This window comes from Falco naumanni, chromosome 8, assembly GCF_017639655.2.
Source record: "Falco naumanni isolate bFalNau1 chromosome 8, bFalNau1.pat, whole genome shotgun sequence".
NCBI classification, from domain to species: domain Eukaryota; kingdom Metazoa; phylum Chordata; class Aves; order Falconiformes; family Falconidae; genus Falco; species Falco naumanni.
In genome coordinates this window covers 34,687,261-34,708,072 of record NC_054061.1, presented here as the reverse complement: position 1 = coordinate 34,708,072, position 20,812 = coordinate 34,687,261, and the positions used below count along the sequence as shown (strand labels likewise).

Below are 20,812 nucleotides of genomic sequence, written 5' to 3'. Positions count from 1 at the left end.
TTTATAAGCCTGGCCCTGAAAGGCACTGAGCAACACTCTTCTGTGCTCAGCATCTCAGGAGCATGGGCAGCACAGGAGTTCACCTTGCTCTTTTGGCAAATAAGACCTCAGAATTTCACACTGGTTTGTTGCAGTCTTTGAGCAGTTAACTCCAAGGGAACAGCCTTTTGCAAGCAGTAAGGGGGTTTTAGCTGTGTCTCTTAGTTGTGAGCACGAGGCTGTGTTTGGCAGACAGGCATTTCCCGACAAGGTTAGCTTACTGTCCCATTGCTATCAACCTGCGGAGGGGATGAACTAAACAAATAATCATATTAGCTTCCAGCCAACCAAATCATAATTACTGACAACCTCAATAACCCGTGCAAGGAAGAATGGACTTGTGTCTTCCCTAAAGCCAGATGGCATGAAAAGAGAAGAATAAGAATCAAAAGGATGTTCATGGCTTAAGAAAATAAGATTAGAAAGGGAAAAAAAGCACCAGACCTTCAAACAGTCCCTCTAATTTTGATACCTTTAAAAATTCAAACCGCAGAGATGAGTTAGTGATCTGTACAAATCCATTATCTCTCCCCACTGAGAAGAGAAGCCAAGTGGAACTGAGCTGCTTTAGTCAGACGCTGGTCAAGTAGCAGCTTCATTTCTCAGCTGGTTAATACAACATATTCCGTGCCAGATGCTGCTGCCCTTTCTTCAAGATGAGTAGCCACATACTTCACAAGTAATTAATGGGGCTATTTGTGGAGCAGGGCACTAGTCAGGAAGAGCATACCACAGCTCGCAGGTACCGCCACTGCAGGGGCTACAGTTGACGTTAATCTGGACAGACAAGTTTGGTATTTTGGCATTTGGTATCAGACACAGAGGCAGAGAAGCTGAAGTGTGTGTGTTTGTCTGCGTGTGTAATTTATCACCCACACAAGCTTAGCATCAGTGATTGCTGCTCTGCACGTGATTTGTTTAGAATGCATAAATTAAAGCCCTGGTGTAAAACAATCCCTAAAATTGAAGTCCATTTACGAGCCAAGCACATGTAACTTACTTGAATGAAGCAGTGCAGAGACAGAGGATTTTCAGAGGCAGTTTCTTCTCATTTTCCTTTCCACATCAGAGACCTTGGCTTGCTAGTTTCCACCTCCTGCCATACCACTTTCAATATCACTTTAATTGATTGTGGTGTTGTATAGTGCCTTGCACAATCAACACAACAAACTATTCAATTTCTTACTTTCTGACATCCCATTCCATCATCTTTTAGCAACAGTGACTTCTTTATTGGATAGGTGTTTATTTTTATTTTTAAAGCTGTGAAATAAACCAACATTGCATTTATTCAAATATGAAGATTAATGCCATCCCAAGAAAAATTCTGATTAAATCTGGATTTATGTTTACATCAATAAAAAAGATGAATAAGTGTTCCTCCACAAACACTGTTAGAAGAAACTCTTGTCACTGTGCCAAACAAAACTGACCTCTAATAAAAACAAAAGTACAGAGAGCCTCTGAGTACCAGTGATGGGATCAGTCATCCACAAGAAAACTCAGATACTATTAAAGTCCTAATGAAAGGAATAGCCAGAAGGAATTCCTGAATGCAGGGTATGCTTGTCTGGATTGCGAAGCACAACTATTTCCTAGCCTCCACAGGCTTTTGAGCCTTAAGAAAACATGCCCCCCAGGGCTGCCATATGGAAAGAGGCAGAGGGGACTAGACATCCTTTTGGAAAGGCAGCCTGGGCAAATCAGTGCACTCAAGTGTTATTCCCTGTCTCTGCCCTGTGTCAGTCATTGTCTGGAGGCAGCTGTCAATCTAATAAGATGTACTCTGCACCTGGGTTTCTGCTCTGTGTGGTTGCAGATTTGAGACTTAATGTGTGAACACGGCAAATTCCTGTAGTCTGGTGGCGTAGGTGGATACAGGAAAAAAGGTAGTTTAGGCAAGAGCAAATCCACTTCTAGGGACACAGACAGGTGCTTTACATAACCTCTGCAAGATAATGATTTAAGAACACAAATTATGCTAAAATAGGAACTTAGGGAAAGAAAACTGCAAAGGGAGAAAACTTAGAAAGAAATGTGAGTGATGATAAAGAAACCTGAAAACAGTCTACAGTTGTCACCCAGGCTGCACAAAGTAATCCATATTCAAGCAGCTCCTTTGTTAAAGTTGGATTTTGTTAAGCTCTGGGTAATTATTTTCTGCTCAACAAGATGCAGATTCAACTAGACAGAGCCTTTGTAGATTAATACATGTTGGAAAAGGCAAATAACTATTAGACCACCTACTACATCCTGAGGATCTAACACACCTCTTGTCCAATGCAGAGCTATTTTAACATTGCATAAAGGGAAAAATAGTCCTGCCAACATATTCTCCATTGCTTTTTCCCACATACTTATAAAATTGCCACCAAACAACGTCCATTCCACTTTTTAACAAGAGACAACATCACTTAAGTAAATGGATATTTTTGAAATCCAGCCCTACCCCTTTGCAAACTGGAGTGTTCCCACAGAACTAAAGTACTTAGATATTTTGACATGTAAAAGACACCAGACAGTACAACATCATGTTTTACCACAACCCATACATATTTTATATACTTATATATACTTAAACTTAAACCAACAATGATTTGCTCTGGCTCCAGACACTTCCTCCTCCCCAAACAGGTAAAATAGCATATCTCTTAATAAAAAGTTAATGATGCATCTGTAGCAATATATTCATTCAGTATTAACATTGGAAACATTTCTTTTTCACACTGCTAATGCTGCCTGGAAGCTTGAGACATGAAGCAAACCAGCCATGGCAGCAGTAAGGCTGCAGACTCCGCAACAGGAGCCATGTTGCTGAACATGACCATTGCCTAGAGTACAAATCCTCTGACCTAATAGCAGCAAATTGCAAGAATTGACAGATGCAAGGGATATCTGCCCTGGGGCTTGCCGGTAGCTTTAGTTATTAATCTTGTTTGTATAACAATAGCATCAATGTCATCCTGACATAAAATATTCCATGAAAACTACCTGCTTTCTTGTCAGTTGCCACTGTGTTGAAACTGATTTCATATAGCCCACCTAGCAGGCATCAGATGGTAATGACTTTTAGACATCATTGATCTGAGCTGGCCTAAAGCCAGCCTGCTAGAGGTAAAAGGATCCATACACTAAACTGTTCCCAATCTTGTGAGCTAAGTCACATTGGCAGTGTGCTTTCAAACAAGGAGCAAACAAAAGCCCTCAGCACATTGAAACTCCCCACTTTTTCCTCCCTTCCAGCAAATCCAAAGCCCCCCAAAACAAATTGGCAATCTAGTCATGATAGTAAGGAGCAAAAGGCAGTGAGACCTGAAATTAGCTGGTTTTGCTTGGCTTTTTCTGAAGTGACCTTCATCTGTTTCAGCAGTTGTATAACCTTGGACTCTGGCTATTGCTGAATTCCCCTTCTGCCACAGGACCATTCACTTGCGGCCATTTACGTATTTTGGAGCTAAAAGCAGGAACCTGAAAGTGTACAGGCAGCTTGAAATGAACGTAAAGCATGCCACCGGCTTGAGCATTTAATAGAAATGGGAAACACTATAATAATTCACCTGTTCAGAGCAGAGCCCCTTTTCACTCTTTCATCTTTTCTCTTTTTCAGTGACGCAAACACCAGCAATCTCAGCACAGGCTTACTCCTCAAACCCAGACTCTTGCTGGTTTCTCTACTCGCCCCACATTGCATTTTTCTCCTCACTGTTATTTGTGATTCCTTCATACTTAAACGCCATCTACAAAGTATGGTATTTTCTTTCTTCTGTGCTATTAAAGATAATGTCAAATAAGATGAAATTGAAAACCAATCTCTCTGGCATCTTACTGGAAACATGTGCCTGCTCACTACATTACCATTTACCCTTGCCTTCTTTTTTTTTCCAATTTCAAACACACATGGCCATGTCCATTTTCCAGATTGACTGTTCAAATGAAGCTCTTCAACTACTATCCTAAAATCCAGGTTCCTTAAGACCTGTATCATCCCCTAGGATCTTAAAGGTCCACATCCTGCAAATAGTATTGATGCACTCTAACTCTACATATATAAGCAGCTATATTAAAGAAAATGGGAGTAATTGCCTGCTACAGCAGATGCAAATGTGTTTTCAGGATAGAGAAAATGGCATAATTTTGTACTTCTATTTAAAGAACACAGATCCATTTCATCTACCAAACTTCATTCTTTCCAAGAGCTTTAGTGATCATGGTTCTGTTTGATGTCTTCATTCTCTGTCAGTGGGAGTCTTGCTATTTACTTAAATGCAACCAGAATGCCAAACCAGATGTTTAGTGATTTATTCTGATGTATTATTGGACACCGTGCATGACAAAACATTGGGCTGAGCACTCTCCTTTCTGCCTATGAAGTCTTTCAAAGCTTTTCAGCATTATTGGTAGTACAATAATTAGCTAATTCCCTTGATTTTGGAGAGGCCATATCAGCCAAAGCAGATGGAAACTGATGATTAAGCTTTATCACAACATTTTTGTAGGCTGTTACCTTTCCTTTTACCTCAATTTTTAAAACCATGTCCAATGCATTGGATATTTTTAAAAACTCTCAGGGAGAAGGTTTTCAAACAAAATCTGGGCCAGATTTTCAACAGCCTCAGCTCAGAAGAAGGGGCTTGATTTTTGAGGTCTTTGATGAACAATCTGGCCATCAACGTCACCTCAGCGATCTGCTGGATGCTGGGCTCCACTGAACAACAGTCTGCTTTGTTCCCTTTCCTCTTTTTAACATTTTCTCTCCTGTTCTTTTCACTGAACAATAGTTCCTTGTTTGTCCTTGGAGGAACTATCGTCATTCTGATGAAGAGGTCAGAGTATTTCCAGTCCATATTCAATTCACTCTTTCCCAAAACTGGGAAATTTTTAGATCTCTTCCCAGACTGTATTAATTCTTCAGTTAAGTTCCCTAACAGTTTCACTCCTGAGATCTGGTAATCCTGTAATTCTGGTTTTGCAATCCTAAATTCAAGTGCTTCATTCCTCTTTTTACAGAGGATTTTGCACCATATAAGGAGTGAAAAAAAAAAAAAAAAAAAAAAAGAAAATAACAATAACCACCAAAGCAATGCTCCATGTGATATCTCAGCCCCCTTAAAGCATAGCGTGGATGTAGTACAGGGATCATACCTGGAGCTCTAGTTTTGCACTTTGGAGAGAGAAAGAGGGCAGAAAACTCCCTGCTTCTTTACTGCAGCTGCTGACACTTTTCTTCCAAAAACTCCCTGGAGCCATTTCGGGAGTTACTTACCTATATGTACTTAGTTGTCTGATCACTGGCCCAATGCTATTTAGAGGTGAATTGTGTTTCTCACACAGATCTCAAGTCATCCAATAAGAGTACTTGTCAGCTGAGTCATTTCTGCTAGCTTTGCATTAAACACCATGGCTGGAGGGGGTGTAGGGCAGAATTTAGGTCAAGTTGGAGGGCAAAAACTCAGCATCACTCAACAGTGAACTCCCTGCAACCCGGTCAAAAAAGCAGGCAGGGTTCAAATGAGAGTGTTTCACAGGCTGCGTGCAAGAGGATCTGGCTCACCCCATGGCCTCAGAAGCAGGAGGCAGGAGGCTGACCTGAGGTGGCACTCACACAACCTGATAGGATGACCACATGTGAGCACACCATGGCAGGGAGAGGAGAGGCAAGCCAAACTATTCTCAGAACCACACTGTACAACCCAAAATTGCAACCCGCACCATGCAAATTTTACACAGAAAACTGGAGGGAGGAAGAGGGAAGAATGAATAGCAACATAAAGTGTGTTAAACTGCTCAGGACAGGGAGAGCAGAAAAGGTAGGTATTCAAGAGACCCTCTGGTCTCATTCCCAAACACATTTTCTTTTTCTCATTTGAAGGTGCAATCAAGAAATGGCTACAAAATCACTCCAAGGCCTGCCTCAGTGTTTATGTCTGCTCAGAGGCCCACAGCCCTGATGCTACAAAAGGGCAATACGAAGGGATCACAAAGTGTTCCCTGCAACAATTGGCTTCATTTTCCTACCTGTTTGATTGCAACTCCTGAAATGAATAATCTCACCCCACCCTTTAAAAAAATTACTAAACTACTCCTACAGATAAACCCCACCTGAAAATAATGGTCCAGATCGGAAATCCTCATCTCTCTAGAACTCAGATTCATGACTTTGTTTAGACACATTCTAGGGATATAGTGGTGTCAGTGAGAAAGCTGCAGTGCTGGTTCTCCAAATATCACTCCCCAAAGCCTAGGGGCAGCTCGAGGTAAAAATCCAAGCTCATTTGAAAATTGCAGGGAGGTTACAAAGACTTCAAAGCCATGCAAAATCCAGCAGCAAGCACACCCAAGCTACCGCACAGCCGGGCAAAGCAGCCTTCGAAACAGACTGCATGTTCAAAGGGCTTGTAGGTTTTACTCGCATTGGACATCTTCCTAATAGTCTCCAGCGTGGGGAACGGCAGCACCTAAGCACAACAGGAAAACACACGCACAACACAGTGTCCCTGCAGCCAAGTCCAGCCTGTAAATTTGGGCAGCTGACATTACAGATGTCTTCCTCTTGCCCTGTTGCTAAGATTGGCTGTTTTGAAAGGACAGATTGAGACAGGTCAGTGAGCACACACAAAACACCGCTCAGAGACCTCGAAATACATTGGGTCAATGAACTACAGCAAGACATGGGGCTGAGTTACTGGTCACCATTTAAAAGATTAAATCGGTGCCGTGTCAATAAACAAACACTGAAGGAGATGGCAGAAATCCTTTCCCCTTTCCACCTCTTCTCTTTGTTGCTGCCTTTTCCTTTGCCCCACTTCGGAGCCTTGGTACCAAGCCCCAAGGTTCTGAAGCAGCATGCAGCACGGCAAGGACTGCTGGAGGGGATCAATGCTAAGATCAATTTTCTCTCAATACACAATCGCCTGTTTCGGGGGAGAAGGGAGAAGGCAGGGTGAAGGCTAGAGCTCTACCTCAGCAATCACAAACCCACATCAGCCCCCAGGGTGTAAAAGGCTGCAAAGTTTCCTGATAACATAACGCACAGCCAAAGAAAACAAACAATGTTGTGGTATTCTTGCCTGGGAGGCACAAATTCTCCATCACCTCCAAGCTTCCTGAGCCCCCATCAGAACGATTACATTATAAAAACTGCTGAAACCAGAGCTTTTCACCGAGGCCAGTCAAGAAGTCACAGCATGACAAAAAAGTAAGTGGGGGCTGTTGTAGGGGTGGGAGACCTTCTTCTCGAGGTGGCTGTATATTGGCATGTATTAAACATAGACGCAACAATAAGTAAGCAATAAATCACAGGCCAGGAGAAGTGCCAGGTGGAATGCACTGGAGGAAATTAAAGCATCCTTCTCGATACAGTTCAGTATTGAAAAAAATACAAAGGAGGCCAAGTCGACTTAGCACCTACATAGCCAAGATGCTAAGGGGAAAACAGGTTCCAACATCTGCAGTTGAAAAATCTGCAGTTGAAAAATTTCCTAAAAAAAAATAAAGAGCTTACCTTAAGAAGCAATATTAGTATCAAAAACAACCTTTTAAACAAAGAAATAAATTATGGTCCTCATTGGCTTTCCTAAGTTTTCTTCTTGCCCTCCTTTTTTCAGGTACAGAGTCCATCCACAAGACTCAGCCACGGGGCAAAGGATCCATTGCAATGTACATAAGTACAGTAGCTGACCAGCACTCAAATTCAGCAAATTCTGACCTCCCACATCACCAAGTGTGTGCACCCACCATGCTGTCAGGGGACACCTGAGAGTCAGGAACACACCTATCTCGTGTACTTTGCTGTTGCCCAGTGGCTGGCATCAATTCCCTAAAAGCATCGTGAAACAAGCCGATGGAGGGAGAGTTTGAGTCTCCATCCCCCAAAGAGCTAGACTATTTCCTTATTTCACTGAAAAAATGCCTCCAGAAAGTTTGCTTTAGAAAAAACCAGCACTGGTACATAAGCTTCCCAGCAATTTCAGCCGGGACTCTGCCCTGCAATGCATAAAACAGGCTGCCTGCGGCCACCGGCAGACAAAGGAGCCTCTTCAGGGCTGCGTTTTCGTTTTTGCTGGAATAAGCTTATACTAGCAGGACACTGCCCTGTGGCCCTTGGGTCCTAAATAGACAGTGCTCCTGTGAGGGACCCCCACCTGTCTGCCCTCCAGCCACTGCTGCTTTTCCCCTGCTTGTCCCTTTTTTAGGCAGTTGAGCAAACCCTCCCCACTTGAGTTTTAATGGAAGTGTCATACAAAGTACTTATGCAGGCTGAAACTGGGACACCATCTATAAATTACCAGAAAGCTGAACTCAAGATTAGGAAAAGAAAGAAAAGGAAGAACTCATTTCTCTTGAAACTGGATCATATACATGTATACACACATAAATATTCTCAAACTGAAACTCTCCAGGACAGCCTGAGGAGGACAGCTGGTATGTTCTACCTTTTCAAATCTCTGCTTTTAAGGGCTGAGAACAGGGTGGCATTTTCCAGCTGTGGTTCTCTTTCTCTTACTAAACACTTTCGTGTCAGCCTGTCTGTATAAGCAACTAAACTTTTACACATTAAACACTTCTGTGTTAAACTTGCAGTAATGACCAAGTTATATTTTCAGAAAGGGATAATTAAGAGGTTTGGTGAAGACAGAAAGAGCTGGCATTTTTATATTTAGACAGACATGAATGTAGTACAAGCTTATAGATAAACTCTACTTGTTGAAAATAAAATGATGATATTTTCTATATCGGGTTTTTTGGCAAGAGAACAGGGACATCTTGCAGTAGGCCATGGAGGAGGGAAATCTGTTTCAATGTCGCTAACAAAATCCTTCCTCTTGTCTAGCACAGAGGACATCAGTTTCAGACAAAACTCTCATCAAGGAAAGCAAGGCAAAAGCAAGAGAGAAGAATGAAGAGTATTTTCAAGAGGTGTAAACAAGCAATCACCTGCAGCAGACCATGCTACGTACTCAGGGAGATCATTTGAGCATATGCCTCAATCAGTTGGCATCACGCTCCTTTACCTGCCTAAATGGGGGGATACCATTTGGATGCAAAAACCTTCTACACATATTTCTAGGTGGAAAACTGCTCTGGAGCCAGGCCTGACAATTAAAAAAAGTATTTTTTCCTACTCCCTTTAAAAGCTACAATCAAGGCACAGAATCTATCCAGGTGTAAGAGGTGTCACACATAGTTGAGATGAGCTATTGGTTTCCAAAAGCAATAACCAGTTGCCACGCAGTCCAGCCCTGCCTCATCAGTCGTTGGAGAGGTGATCACTCGGATAAGCCAGGATAGGATGGCTGCAACCCAAATTTAGAAACCTGCAGCCATACAGTCAATAAGAACCACCAGCAAAACACATGGAGTTAATAAAAGCAATATTGACACATGAAGGTAAAAAAAATAAAAATGTAGTAAATATTGCAAGCCCTTCCTTGGTAAACATATAATAAATTTCTGATGAGGATGAATTAATATTTACAAAAAAAATATTGCTCATTCACATTGCTCCTGTTATGAATGTGTCTGTCAGGAGATGCACATTCAACAGTGCCTTTTGTCTTGTAGTCTTGGAAAAAAAGCTTTCTAAACTGAATCAGACTGGAATATGTTTCTGTGGTGCTCTTCTTTTGATCCTGAAGTGGAATGTATCAGAGCTGTAAATTTGCTTACCCTTCTGTTCTGTACATGGAGCATCTCTCCAGAGGAATTTTTAGCACTCCATTATTTAAGCCCACAAAGAGCGACCTGTCACTGTGCAGGATTTGGAGACTCTTGATTGCTTCCCTTTGTCCATCAGGGAGGATCTGCATTTCCTCTAAATAACAACTCCTCAGGCTCCTGTTAGTGGTAGAAAGGGCCTTCAAGATGGTGCCATACTCTAATAGAACAAGAAACAAGGCACAAATAAATGTTGGAGGCATTGACTTCATCTAATACCTGCCTAAAGAGTGAAATATTCATGTCAACTTTACACAGCTGCTTTAAACCTAGCTCTGGGTCACCTGCTGCCCGTGGTAGAGAGAGCTCCAGCTACACCGTTACAAGTCTCAGTAGTTCTCAGACATTACAGAAACCGCCTGTGAATGCATTTTAATGGGAACCCAGAAGGATATGAACCATCTGGAGAGTGAGTACCTGGAAATATTTCCCAGTTGGAGCACTGAGGCAGCAAAGAGTCTGGTCCTGTTACCCGTGAGTTACACAGCAAGGTGACCCAAGAGAGCAGGGATCATTTCTGGTGCCTCAAGTCTGTATTTTTTTTGGTTTATGGAGCAGATCAGTGTGATTTGATGCCATGACAAATGACAACAGATGCAGCAGCCCTGCTGGAAGTCTCAGAAGGCTCCATAATGACGGCATGGGTTACGGATCTAATTGATACTGTTCCTGGAAGAAGCCGTCCTGCCAGCTTGACAAGGGGATGCTATGGCATGAGCAGCGCATACACAGAAACGTCTATGTTTGCATTCACATTGCTCTTACCCAAACAATTTAAAGATCTGATAAACTGTGGGAGATTTATGCTGGAGGAAAGGGGGCAACCACACCTTTTTTTCGTTAAAACCCCAAAGAGGTCTCTCAGCCTTGATTGTTCCTGAGGTTTGAACTTTCTGTCCTGATAACTACTGTGTTGGTGCCAAAGCTCAGGAACTTACAGTAGCAGGGCTCGCTACCACGTGAAGCTTCTCTTTCACTTAGAAAGGCCTTAAGTGTAGAACAAGCCTGAGGCTCAAGTTTGGGCTCGGTTTGTCTCAGGGTTTGTGTTCAGGGCTGCCTATGGGCAGTGCTGTCTCTCCTGAAGCGTTTGACCAGTTTAAACGTTTCAGGTCCAGCAGAGATTACTCTTCAGTCACCACTAACCAGGGCCAGAAAGCAAACACAAAAAAGGAGGTAAGGTTATGGCAGTGGACCTTTCTGCACAAATGATATAAGGCAGAAAGTATCCCAGCTTTCTCTCAGGCTTTGTAGCTGGGGCTCCTCACTTAAAATACCAATATATATTAAAATGGCAGAATCATGTTGTGTTTCCATTTAACTACAATCTTCTCACCATAATCAATGTCCATAGATGCTCCCATAGTGGGAACGTTACTAGAACACACCCAAGATGATCACTTTTGAAGTGGTGGTAAAAGTTAGACAAGTTATGAGACAGTCCTGGAAGGTGGTAACATGAGAATGAGACAATGACTCTGCATTCAGATGTGAGATTAAACTAACACTTACGGAGGCAATCCATCTTATTCTAAAGTCAAAGCTTCTGCAGTAGAGGATAATGACATTATACCCATGAGGCCGGCCATATGCTCTGATTAATCAAACTATTTAATTTAACCTCTATCATTAGTATGAATATGGGCTAAGACAACCATTTGTAACACTTTGTCCTTCTTCAGCATCTTTAATTTATCCAAGATATCTGTGTTTTTCAGAAGAGGCAATGTGTCCTGCTAATTGGGGAATAGCAGTAGAAATCAAGAGACTAAGTCATATACTTAATTCTACTACAGGCTTGTTATGCTACCAAAAAAAATCGCTTGCCTCAGCTTCCCCATCTGAATTACATTTCTGCGCATGCCCAATCTCGAAAGCACTGGGAGTCATACACCAGCAGGCACATGGAAGCGCAAAGAAAGACTTAATTAAAACCTTGGGAAAGCCTGAAGGTTAAGTATTATTATTGCTTATTTAGAGATGAGTATGCCACGGTGCAACGAAGCAACTTGCATGCACAAAACCACAGAGTATTTCAGCAATCTTTGCTCTTCTCCACTGTTATGTATTCGCCTAAGTAGTTGAAACATGTTTTATAAAGGGAGAAAAATGTTACTGTTGCTTTTAAACACAAAGTAGATTTATGATCTGCTCACTTGAGACTTCGCCTCAAGTCCTCGATCCTGCTTTCAATTTACTCAGGCAAACTAACTTCCATGCAGTTTTGTGCCAAAATGATATTGAATGAGAACAGTGTAATGATATCATGACAGGCTCCAAGGGCTGCTAGGTCTACGAGCAAGTGGATGGAGCTTTCTTAAACCCTGACGCTCTTACCTGTTCCAATATACATCACGTGGTAGAGTGTATCCTTCCCCTGAACAATATCCACCACCAGTTTGGAAAAACGAATGCTGTCCTGAGTCACATAGGGGTCTACAGTCACTGGCTGCACGACATCATTCATCAGGAACAAGCGCTGTGCATCTTGCAGGACTCTCTCCGTCAGGTTCTCATTCGGACTGTCATCACTCAGCGTCCTACACTAAACATGGAAGACTGAACTTCAGTACCTGCATTTTCTCCCCACTCCAGCAGCACAAGACCACAACACTGAAACTCTTCTGGAAACCCATGTCTGTTGATTTTCAGGGGAGGTGGGTCTGTATGAGGGTCACAGAATCGGGCCCTTAGCCTGATCACAGGTCAGTAGCCTAGCTTTGGTCTGTGTACTTCAATTCTTTAAAAATGTTTCTGCCAGCTGGTCCACTGACCAGCAATGTGGTGTATCATTCCCTTGTGATACTCTGCAGCCTGCACGCTAGAAGGGCAAAAGGCATTAACAAACAGAGCAGGAAAAGAAAGAATTAAAACTAGCTGTAGAAAGATTTAAAGCTAGCAGTGGAGAGAAATTTTTTTGTGGTGACAAATCCTTGAAGCACTTCAAATAATCTTCAGACTCCACCTGGCATCTTGGTCTGTACAATGCATGAAAACTGGAGGTTAAAAAACCTGAAAAATTGGTTGGTTTTGCATCAAAGAACTCAACTTGCCACGCCGCTTTTCTATGATGTGCTCCTTTCAGTTTCATCTGAAGCAAGGCCGGTTAGCCACCAGCTCCCCCCCCTCCCCATAGGCAGCTTTCATATCTTAACAGTGAATGGCAGATCAGCCCTTGTCCATCCATCCTCCAGCACCAAGGGGCGCACTGAAATAGAACTCAACGTCCTTGTCCATCCAGACTAGGGGGGAAGAGGAGAGCTCATCTTGTGTCCTTTAAACACTGGTGTAAGCCCTACCAGGTGGATAGCACATTCTAAGACCTGAGTTTCTAGCTCACACTGATCTCTAGAATTCAGCATTTTCCAAAGCCAATAGATTAAACTCTCCATGCAGTTTTGTGGTTCATGTCAGTAGCCAGGGCTGGATCTTCACTCTCCCCTACAATGCCATGCACGGTGGGCAGATTTATTACTCTAAAAGACAGCCAGGTGACTGGTTATTTATTTTGCCCAAGACCATGGGAGTCTGCGGTACAACTAGAAATCCTACCAACTCCCATACTCAGTCCATGGACAACTTTCTCACTAAGTGAAGCACACACCTGAAAAATTTCACTAGAAAAAAACCCACAAATTTATTTCTCTTCATTTTGGGTCCAGATGTTTGGGGTTTCCTTGGAAAAGAAGTTAATGTACTGCACATTAGGATGTTGATTTACAGCACTCCAGCTACACTGTACAAATTTCCCATGTGCATACTCTCAATATGCATCAAAGTAATTCTTTGCAGCATGGCTGCCTTTCCGAGGTGCACCATGCAGAGCTTCTCTTACAACATGCTGAAACGAGTTGACAGGAATTTAGCTCACATATACACAATAAATACGGATCCTAACAGCTGGTGTACTAAGCCCTACAATATTTTGGAGCTCGTGTGAACCAGGTGAACAGAGTGATCATCACCTATGAACATGGTCACCTTTTTATCAATTTAAGCATATTCCTGAGTAGCCAGATTAAGTAAACATCAGTGGGTTTTTGATGTGTCCTCAGAGAGGTTTCAATGCTTTTCTTTTCTATTGCAATTGCCTTTTTTAGTTCATGACTCATCCCACATTCTGAAGAGTTTTTAGAGATCTCTCTTCTGCTGTATCCTATACTCCTGGTTTACACCACTGTTTTGCTTTGGATGCTTTTCTCCCCACTCACTTTCCTTTCTATAGCATCACTGAAAGAGGACCCCAGTGGCAGGAATGTCATTGTTGGTTTTGTTTTCTGTTCTCATCAAGTCACATATAATCCTTTTGGTCTATTGGCAGCCCGCGTGCTGACACAGCATCCCTCTGGTTTGGTTTTATTTTGTTTTGTTCTAATTTCCTGATTATCTGCACTGCCCTGATCCTCTATATCCTTCAGTGTTTCTCCTTCCTCTCTGCAAGAAAAAAAATATTCTGGCATGCTTCCCTCATCTTCCTTTGTGAACACTGAGGCAAAAAAAAATAATTTAATTTCTTTGGAATATCTCCCTCTTCTGTCACTAAATTATCCTTGTCATCTCCTAAAGGCCCTTCATTGACCTCTTGTTCCTCCTGTACTTGAAAAATATCTTAATCTCTTTTTGATATCTTCCTTTTGTCTGCCACGTATCTCCTTTTCCTTTCCTTATTTTCCTCTGACCGTTTTCTTTCATCCTGCTGATGCAATCTTTGCACTCCATATCTTACCTGATACTTTTTGCTACATGGAAATGCTTTCCAGAGTCCTCTTCTATTCCTCCTGGGCTAGCCCAGCCAGGGACAGAAAGTCCTTGATTCTCCATTAAGCTTAATATTCCCTTTAAACTGGTGGGGAGGAGGCGGGGAAGCCTGTCCACGTTTGGCATGGCTGAGCCTTCAGTGAAGCTTTGTTTCTTGGTTTTGGGTGCACCAGGATGAGGGGGTGATCAAAAGCCCAAACCTGTCTCATCCTGTACAGGCAGAAGACCTCACTCAGGTGCTATGAGGGAATTCAGGAGGAGAAATCAGGTTCCTCAGCACAAACCCAAGCATGTCCCTGCCTGCAGCGTGGACCTGCCTCCCATCTGCTCTTGCTGTGATTTCAGGCAACTGCAGAGTCCTTTTTGGAAGGTCCCTGACATCACCAGCTTGAAGGCAGATGGCGTTTGCAGGCAGCCTCAGCACCTTTGCCATAGTAAAGGAGAGCCAGATTCACACATTTGGGCTGCAAGACTTCACCGTGGGGAAGCAAGGACAGGAAGACAAGTCCATCCTCCCTAGGTTTCCCCAGATGGGAAGGGACTGAGCTGTAAAATGGGCTCATGCTTCAGAAGACTCAGGGTTTCTGGGGCTCTCACACACACTCTCTGTACTGCACTGACTGCATCTGGGCATAAAGTGACTGAAGTTGTTCTGCAATTTTCAAATGGGCCTTAGCTGATAATCCTAGAAAGCTGCTCATTCATAAAGCCAAAGATTTTTGAGGTGAGAAAGAACCCCTGTGACTATCCTTATGTGTCCTCTTCCACCAGTTACTGCTGCAACATGTCCATATCTTCTGGCTGAGCTACTGTGTCTTGGAAAGACATCCATCTTGCACTGAAAAACTGGTAGACTTAAGGGCCCTATCAAGTGATGGAAAATTCATCACATCCTTACACAGTCACAGTGGTCAATTACCTTTCTTGTTTAAAAATATAGGTTGTCTCCATTCTAGTCTGACTTTGTCCAGCCTCAGCTTTCAATCCTTCCTAGTTTCAGTTGTCCCCTTGTGAGGATCGCATTCTTGGAGTTCATGTGACAGTGATGAGTGTAACAGGTTTTAATTATTCATTATTATAAAAAATCTGAACATTCTTATTACTGGTAAAACTGTTCAATTTTTGCTACAAATCCCATGGTCTCAGTAACATGTGGCGAAGAGTCCCACAGACTAAAACACTCATAAATGTGGAGAAATACGATTTACCTGCACCGTGGGTCTACCTGGGAAAATGAGCACCACACAAACCAACCCACTGGAGTGACAGAATGTAAAGGGAACTGGAGAAAAGGGCTGCAGCAGTACCTGGAAATTAGGGATGGGGTTTAATGTTGGCAGCCAGGCTGATCTTGGGTTTTCTTGGTAACGGAAAGGGCCATTAAATGCCTGAGCAATAGCACTCAGATTGAAGGCACACACTGCTGAGGCAGCTATGCTGTTTCTGGAAAAGGGGAGAAAAAATTCAATTTAATCATTAGAACATTGACATTTTCATCATAACAGACATCAAACTCCACTCAAATAAAATAAATGTAAATTGCTAGGTAGGTGTACAGTGATACCAATCTCACAGAGTAAAAATAAATAAATATATTGTAAAATGCAGATGGCTTGCATGACAAATTTGAGAATGAATTTTAAGCTTGGTTTTAAAAAGTCTGTGATTTAAGGGCCATGGAAGCAGTTCTGACAAGTAAGGTGAATACAGTTTAATTTGCATGGATTATTTGTGCCTGGTGTTATTTTTATTTTTTTACAACCCATCTATCTTTATTGATTACAAACAACCTAATTTTTGATCTCTTGGTGGTTCTCAAGGTGAAATTCTGTTTCTACAGGCTCCTGAAATCTCAAGCTATAAAATCTATCCCCTAATATTTTTTATGTCTATGTATATATGTATAAATAAAATACACACAAGCATGCATACACACGCAGAGGAAGGGAAAGGGTGACAGTGCAAACTAGACTGGTTGTTACAGCAGCTCAGCATGCAAAAAGGTCTTGCTAATATGTGGAAGCCTCTGTTTTCAATGATCACAGTTCACTTCTTTGTGTTCCCAGCTGGGAACAGCATCTGTCTCGGGCAGACTGTTCACCAGGCACGCACCAGCCAGGGGAGGCATGGCTAGGGAACTAACACTGTGGGAAGGATTCTTGGAGGGGAGTTGTAGGAATGCTCCACTGCCCAGTCAGACACACACAGATCAGTTGGCCTTTGCCATTTTCAGTCACGGAAGACCCATTTCAGCAAGGTCCTGAGCAGGCTCAGATCCTTTTGTCTTAAGAGGGCTGGAGGGTGCTTCCCAGATGCTGAGGGCACCTCAGGGAAGCTGGCCCAAAGAGGGACATTTGCCAAGTGGTAACCTGAAATTTAAACCTGCTCCCAGCTCTCCCCTTCCCCTGTGTGGTTGGGGTTTTTTTTGATTTTTTTTTTAAAGGAAAAGAACAACCATTAGAGAAAAAGATACCAGAATAAAACTAAAAATAGGGCTAGCACAAGAGACTGACTCGTCACAGTGTCTTTTAAATAACCGAAGCCCTGCTGTATGTATCTTTCTGCTAATTAAAGCAATTTGAATTCTCTGAAAAGAGCACATTCTTTTTTACTAAACCAATAATTACACTCTCTTGCATAAAAAAAAGCCTTGCTCCGCAGTCCCAGGCTGAAAAGCAGGACAGATTCTTTCACAGCATATTTCTTCCGAGCAATACAACATTAGGAAGAACTTCTCATTCTCCTCTCCTGCCCCTGCCCTTTCCATCCCCGGAGTGATGGAGTAGCTAACTTTGAACATGTCAAAGCAATGCTGGGTGAACCTTTCTCCACTTTTGTCTGAACGCTGCTGACGCAGTGCGTGCTCACAGACGGCAGCCCTTAAGACAGAGCTAATGATGGATGACAAGTAAATGCCTTCAGGCACACATGGAAAAAAAAAAGAATGAGAAAGACAATGAAAAAGAAAAGAAAGAATAAAACCCAACTAGTCTAATAAAAATACTTTTTTTAAAAAAAAGAAGGATATTTTCAGGGCCCTGCTAAGGACTCCATAGTTTAGCCCTTTCCCTTTGCCAGAGAGGAAAAGGAAAGAGGTTTTCCATTAAATCTGTGGCCCATTTTCCTTTCCATCTGTGACCTGGCATATTTCCCATCCCTCCCTAACAAACGTTTGGTCCCAGTCTCAAGCCAGTGACATCAACTTGTGCAGCTGGCTCCTTGTCCTAGCATGAAGTGCAGTCTCCAGTATTCCCACCTCCTGCTTCCTGTGGTTAACTAGGTGGTTTAGAGAATGGGTTAAGTTCAGGGAGGTTTTAACACTGTCACTATTACCTCCCAGAAAAAATTTAATAGAAACATCTACAATATTTCATCAGCAGCTTCCCCAAAATGCTCTTTCCCACTGATTCATCTGGGTATAACGTAACGTGAAGCAATAAAGCTATATGGGGGTGTTTCCACAACCACTAATACCCCTTTGTTATAAGATGACCCTAAATGCATTAAACAAGAACCTTGCAAAATAAAAATACCTTTAAACAAAAAATCATATTTTGTGATTTATTGGTATTCTATTATAAAGAAATTCAGGCTGGAGCATACATCAACCCTTTTTGGTATGCAGAGCTCATGCAGCATGAAATAAGTCCCAGTGGAAGTTAAAAGAATAATTACCATTATTTCTCTAGTCGGATGACAAATTGGAACATTTTCTCTTTGAACTCTCAGAAGAACATCATGTTGTAGACCCAAAATGCTACTTGATCTAACTTCAGCTATTATCAATAACTCATTTCTTCAATTACACAAATGTTACATATTAATTGTCCTCAGAAGATACAAGAGAGAATGTACACCCCTAATGTTTGAAGGGTGACTTTAGTGTAACCCAAACGAGACAAGTAACACTCATCATACCTCACGTTAAACCTGGAAGACAGTCACAGCAGAAGAGAACTCTTCCAACCACAGCTAGCCTATGTCTCCCACCCTTACAGCCCCCAAACTATACCAATTTGATAAATATAATACAGTAATTAATAATTTTCTTATTTCCAACTTCTCTTCTTGGTTGGATGAATGGACAAATGGATAGAAAGAACATTATCACTATGGGAATAGAAGTCCTCTCTGACTGAAAAAAAAAAAAAAAAGTGTCATCTCAGAATCTCAGACACCCAAAGCAGTAGCCAGGTTTCCTTTTACTGTTCAAGAAGTTTGGCTAACATACTCTAGATATTTTTAGAGAACAACTCATGCCCCTTTCAGTCCCAGGACAGATTTTCCCCAAAGTCCACAGTCAAGGTGCAGCGCTCTGTCATGTTTATTTTCTTGGTTGTTTCACCACTGGCTTACTTTTGGCTGACATTGGCAATGATTGTGCAGACACAAAACATGGAAGATGGACGAGGGTGGCCAAACACTGCCCTACTTCTTGGCATTTACAGAGTGGCTATAACATTCAGGCTCTGTTGACTCTCATGGTGAAACTCCCAACAGCGCTTTAGCTCACAAAATTGGGGCTGACGCTTTGTGACTTCAAGGGCCCTGTCACACCAGCAAGTGACACACTAAAATAGCAAGGCCTGTACTTCAGTGAAGTTTCACCTCTTTGGTTTGCTGTGGGCTTCTTGGAAACAGTCCATTATTCATATCGAACGGTACTCCATTGCACACAAAAACTCCAAAGAAGTTGGCTTCCCAGCATGAGGAAGGTACTTTGTTTGTCATGTGGAGTAACTAACTCAGATTTTCATTCTCTAGTTTACACATCAGGATAACACCCCCCTGGAGAACATGTATTATTGAAACTCAATACTGTGCAGACTGGTTATAGCTTGAAACTTATCATCCTAGCCTTGGGCTGCACAGGAAAAATTACTTGAGTTTTCCTGACTTAAAAATATACATTATGAGTTTTTTAATATATTTTTTAATTAACTCCTCTTCTCCTTTCTGCTTTCACAGCTACACTAAATCATTCCAATTACAAGTTTTTTCAATATCAAGCCAAGAAGAGGTGATTATAAAGTTTCAGAAATCATGCCTTCCCCTCAGAGTTCCAACACTGCTTTTGATTTGTGGACCTGAAACAGTCTGTAGCGGAGGTACAGTGCCCCTCGGAAATGTCAAATGCTGTGTAGCCTGCATGACCTTGCTTCTGCAAAGTTTATTCAACAGCATTTTTTGTTGATTTCAGCCTAGGCTTTGTGATCCCATCTGCCTCATTCTCCTCCTTCCAGTCCTTCTCTCCCAAGCATATGTACCTGCTCATCTCATGGGCCAGCCCCAACATCTACACAATTCTGTCAGCTTGTCCAGGCAGTTAGCCTGGCTGAAAATTAATTACGTTTTGCTCCTGGGTAATTTTCAGACCAGCTTTCTGAGCTACACAAGTAGCATTGCTACTACAAAAAGTCAAAAGTCTGTCACAGCCCAGGTTTATATCAAATTAAGTTACCCTAGAACTGCACAGTCAGCTTTTATGGACTCCAGGAACCTATGAACCATAGATTAAAAACATTGTCCTAAAGGTCATATTACCATGACGGATAACACAGACTTGTCTATTCCTTCATGTAAACCAAAGGATCTTTCAGAAATGATTGTGCAGACTGTCTAAGAAATTCAGATATTGTTAGTCTCAGACTGCTGGGGATAGAAGGGCAGTAAAAACAGTGCAACTTACACATTAGTAGTGAAGACACCATAGATCAGATCTTGCTCAGGAAGGTAGAAGGTGCTTTGCAATTCATTATAATAGAAAGGGATTTCTCCAGCCCGGGAGCAGTTCAGCCTGGCCTTCATGAAAGTTGTCCATGTGTCCTCCAGCAAAAATCTCCCCCCGATATCATTTTTGCAAACTCTTGCCACACGAGAATACACTGTTTTCCCACAGTCATGTTCTACCGCATTCTCTCGGAAGAAGAAGTAGGTGAACAAACCGATGTCGTAGGCAGCAATAAAGTTAGGCTCTGTAAAACAAACATTTGAAGAGATTTATACAGGACAGAAATCAATCTGTACTCACTGACTTGCACCATGCATCACACTGCCAGCTCCCTTTATGCAGGCTGTCGAAGCTGGGACCACAGGGACTTTGCAGTTAGCAGAGGACATGAAAACAGTAGATGGGAATAATGATATATGGGGATACAGCTCTAGCTCCATTTTTCAGATCTTGGAAAGGCCCCTTTGTTTCCCCACTCTATTGGCAAGGCTGCTACTGACTTCACTGAAAGCAGAGTTCAACACTTTGCATATGCATGACTAGTCTCTGTACCTATACTCATTTTACAACATA

At 42.2% G+C, this 20,812-nt stretch overlaps 1 protein-coding gene across 5 annotated transcripts in view; it reads right to left on the bottom strand.

The window, feature by feature from the left end:
• Window positions 1–20,812, bottom strand: part of SEMA5B (semaphorin 5B) — a 281,842-nt gene that overhangs the window by 49,279 nt on the left and 211,751 nt on the right. For all 5 annotated transcript variants that reach the window (XM_040604205.1, XM_040604204.1, XM_040604201.1 and 2 more), the window contains 4 exons: window positions 20,198–20,483; window positions 15,816–15,951; window positions 12,088–12,295; window positions 9,706–9,913 (listed from right to left, as the gene is read on the bottom strand). In XM_040604205.1, the coding sequence (XP_040460139.1) occupies window positions 9,706–9,913; window positions 12,088–12,295; window positions 15,816–15,951; window positions 20,198–20,483 (838 nt within the window). The remainder of the gene's footprint in view (window positions 1–9,705; window positions 9,914–12,087; window positions 12,296–15,815; window positions 15,952–20,197; window positions 20,484–20,812) is intronic.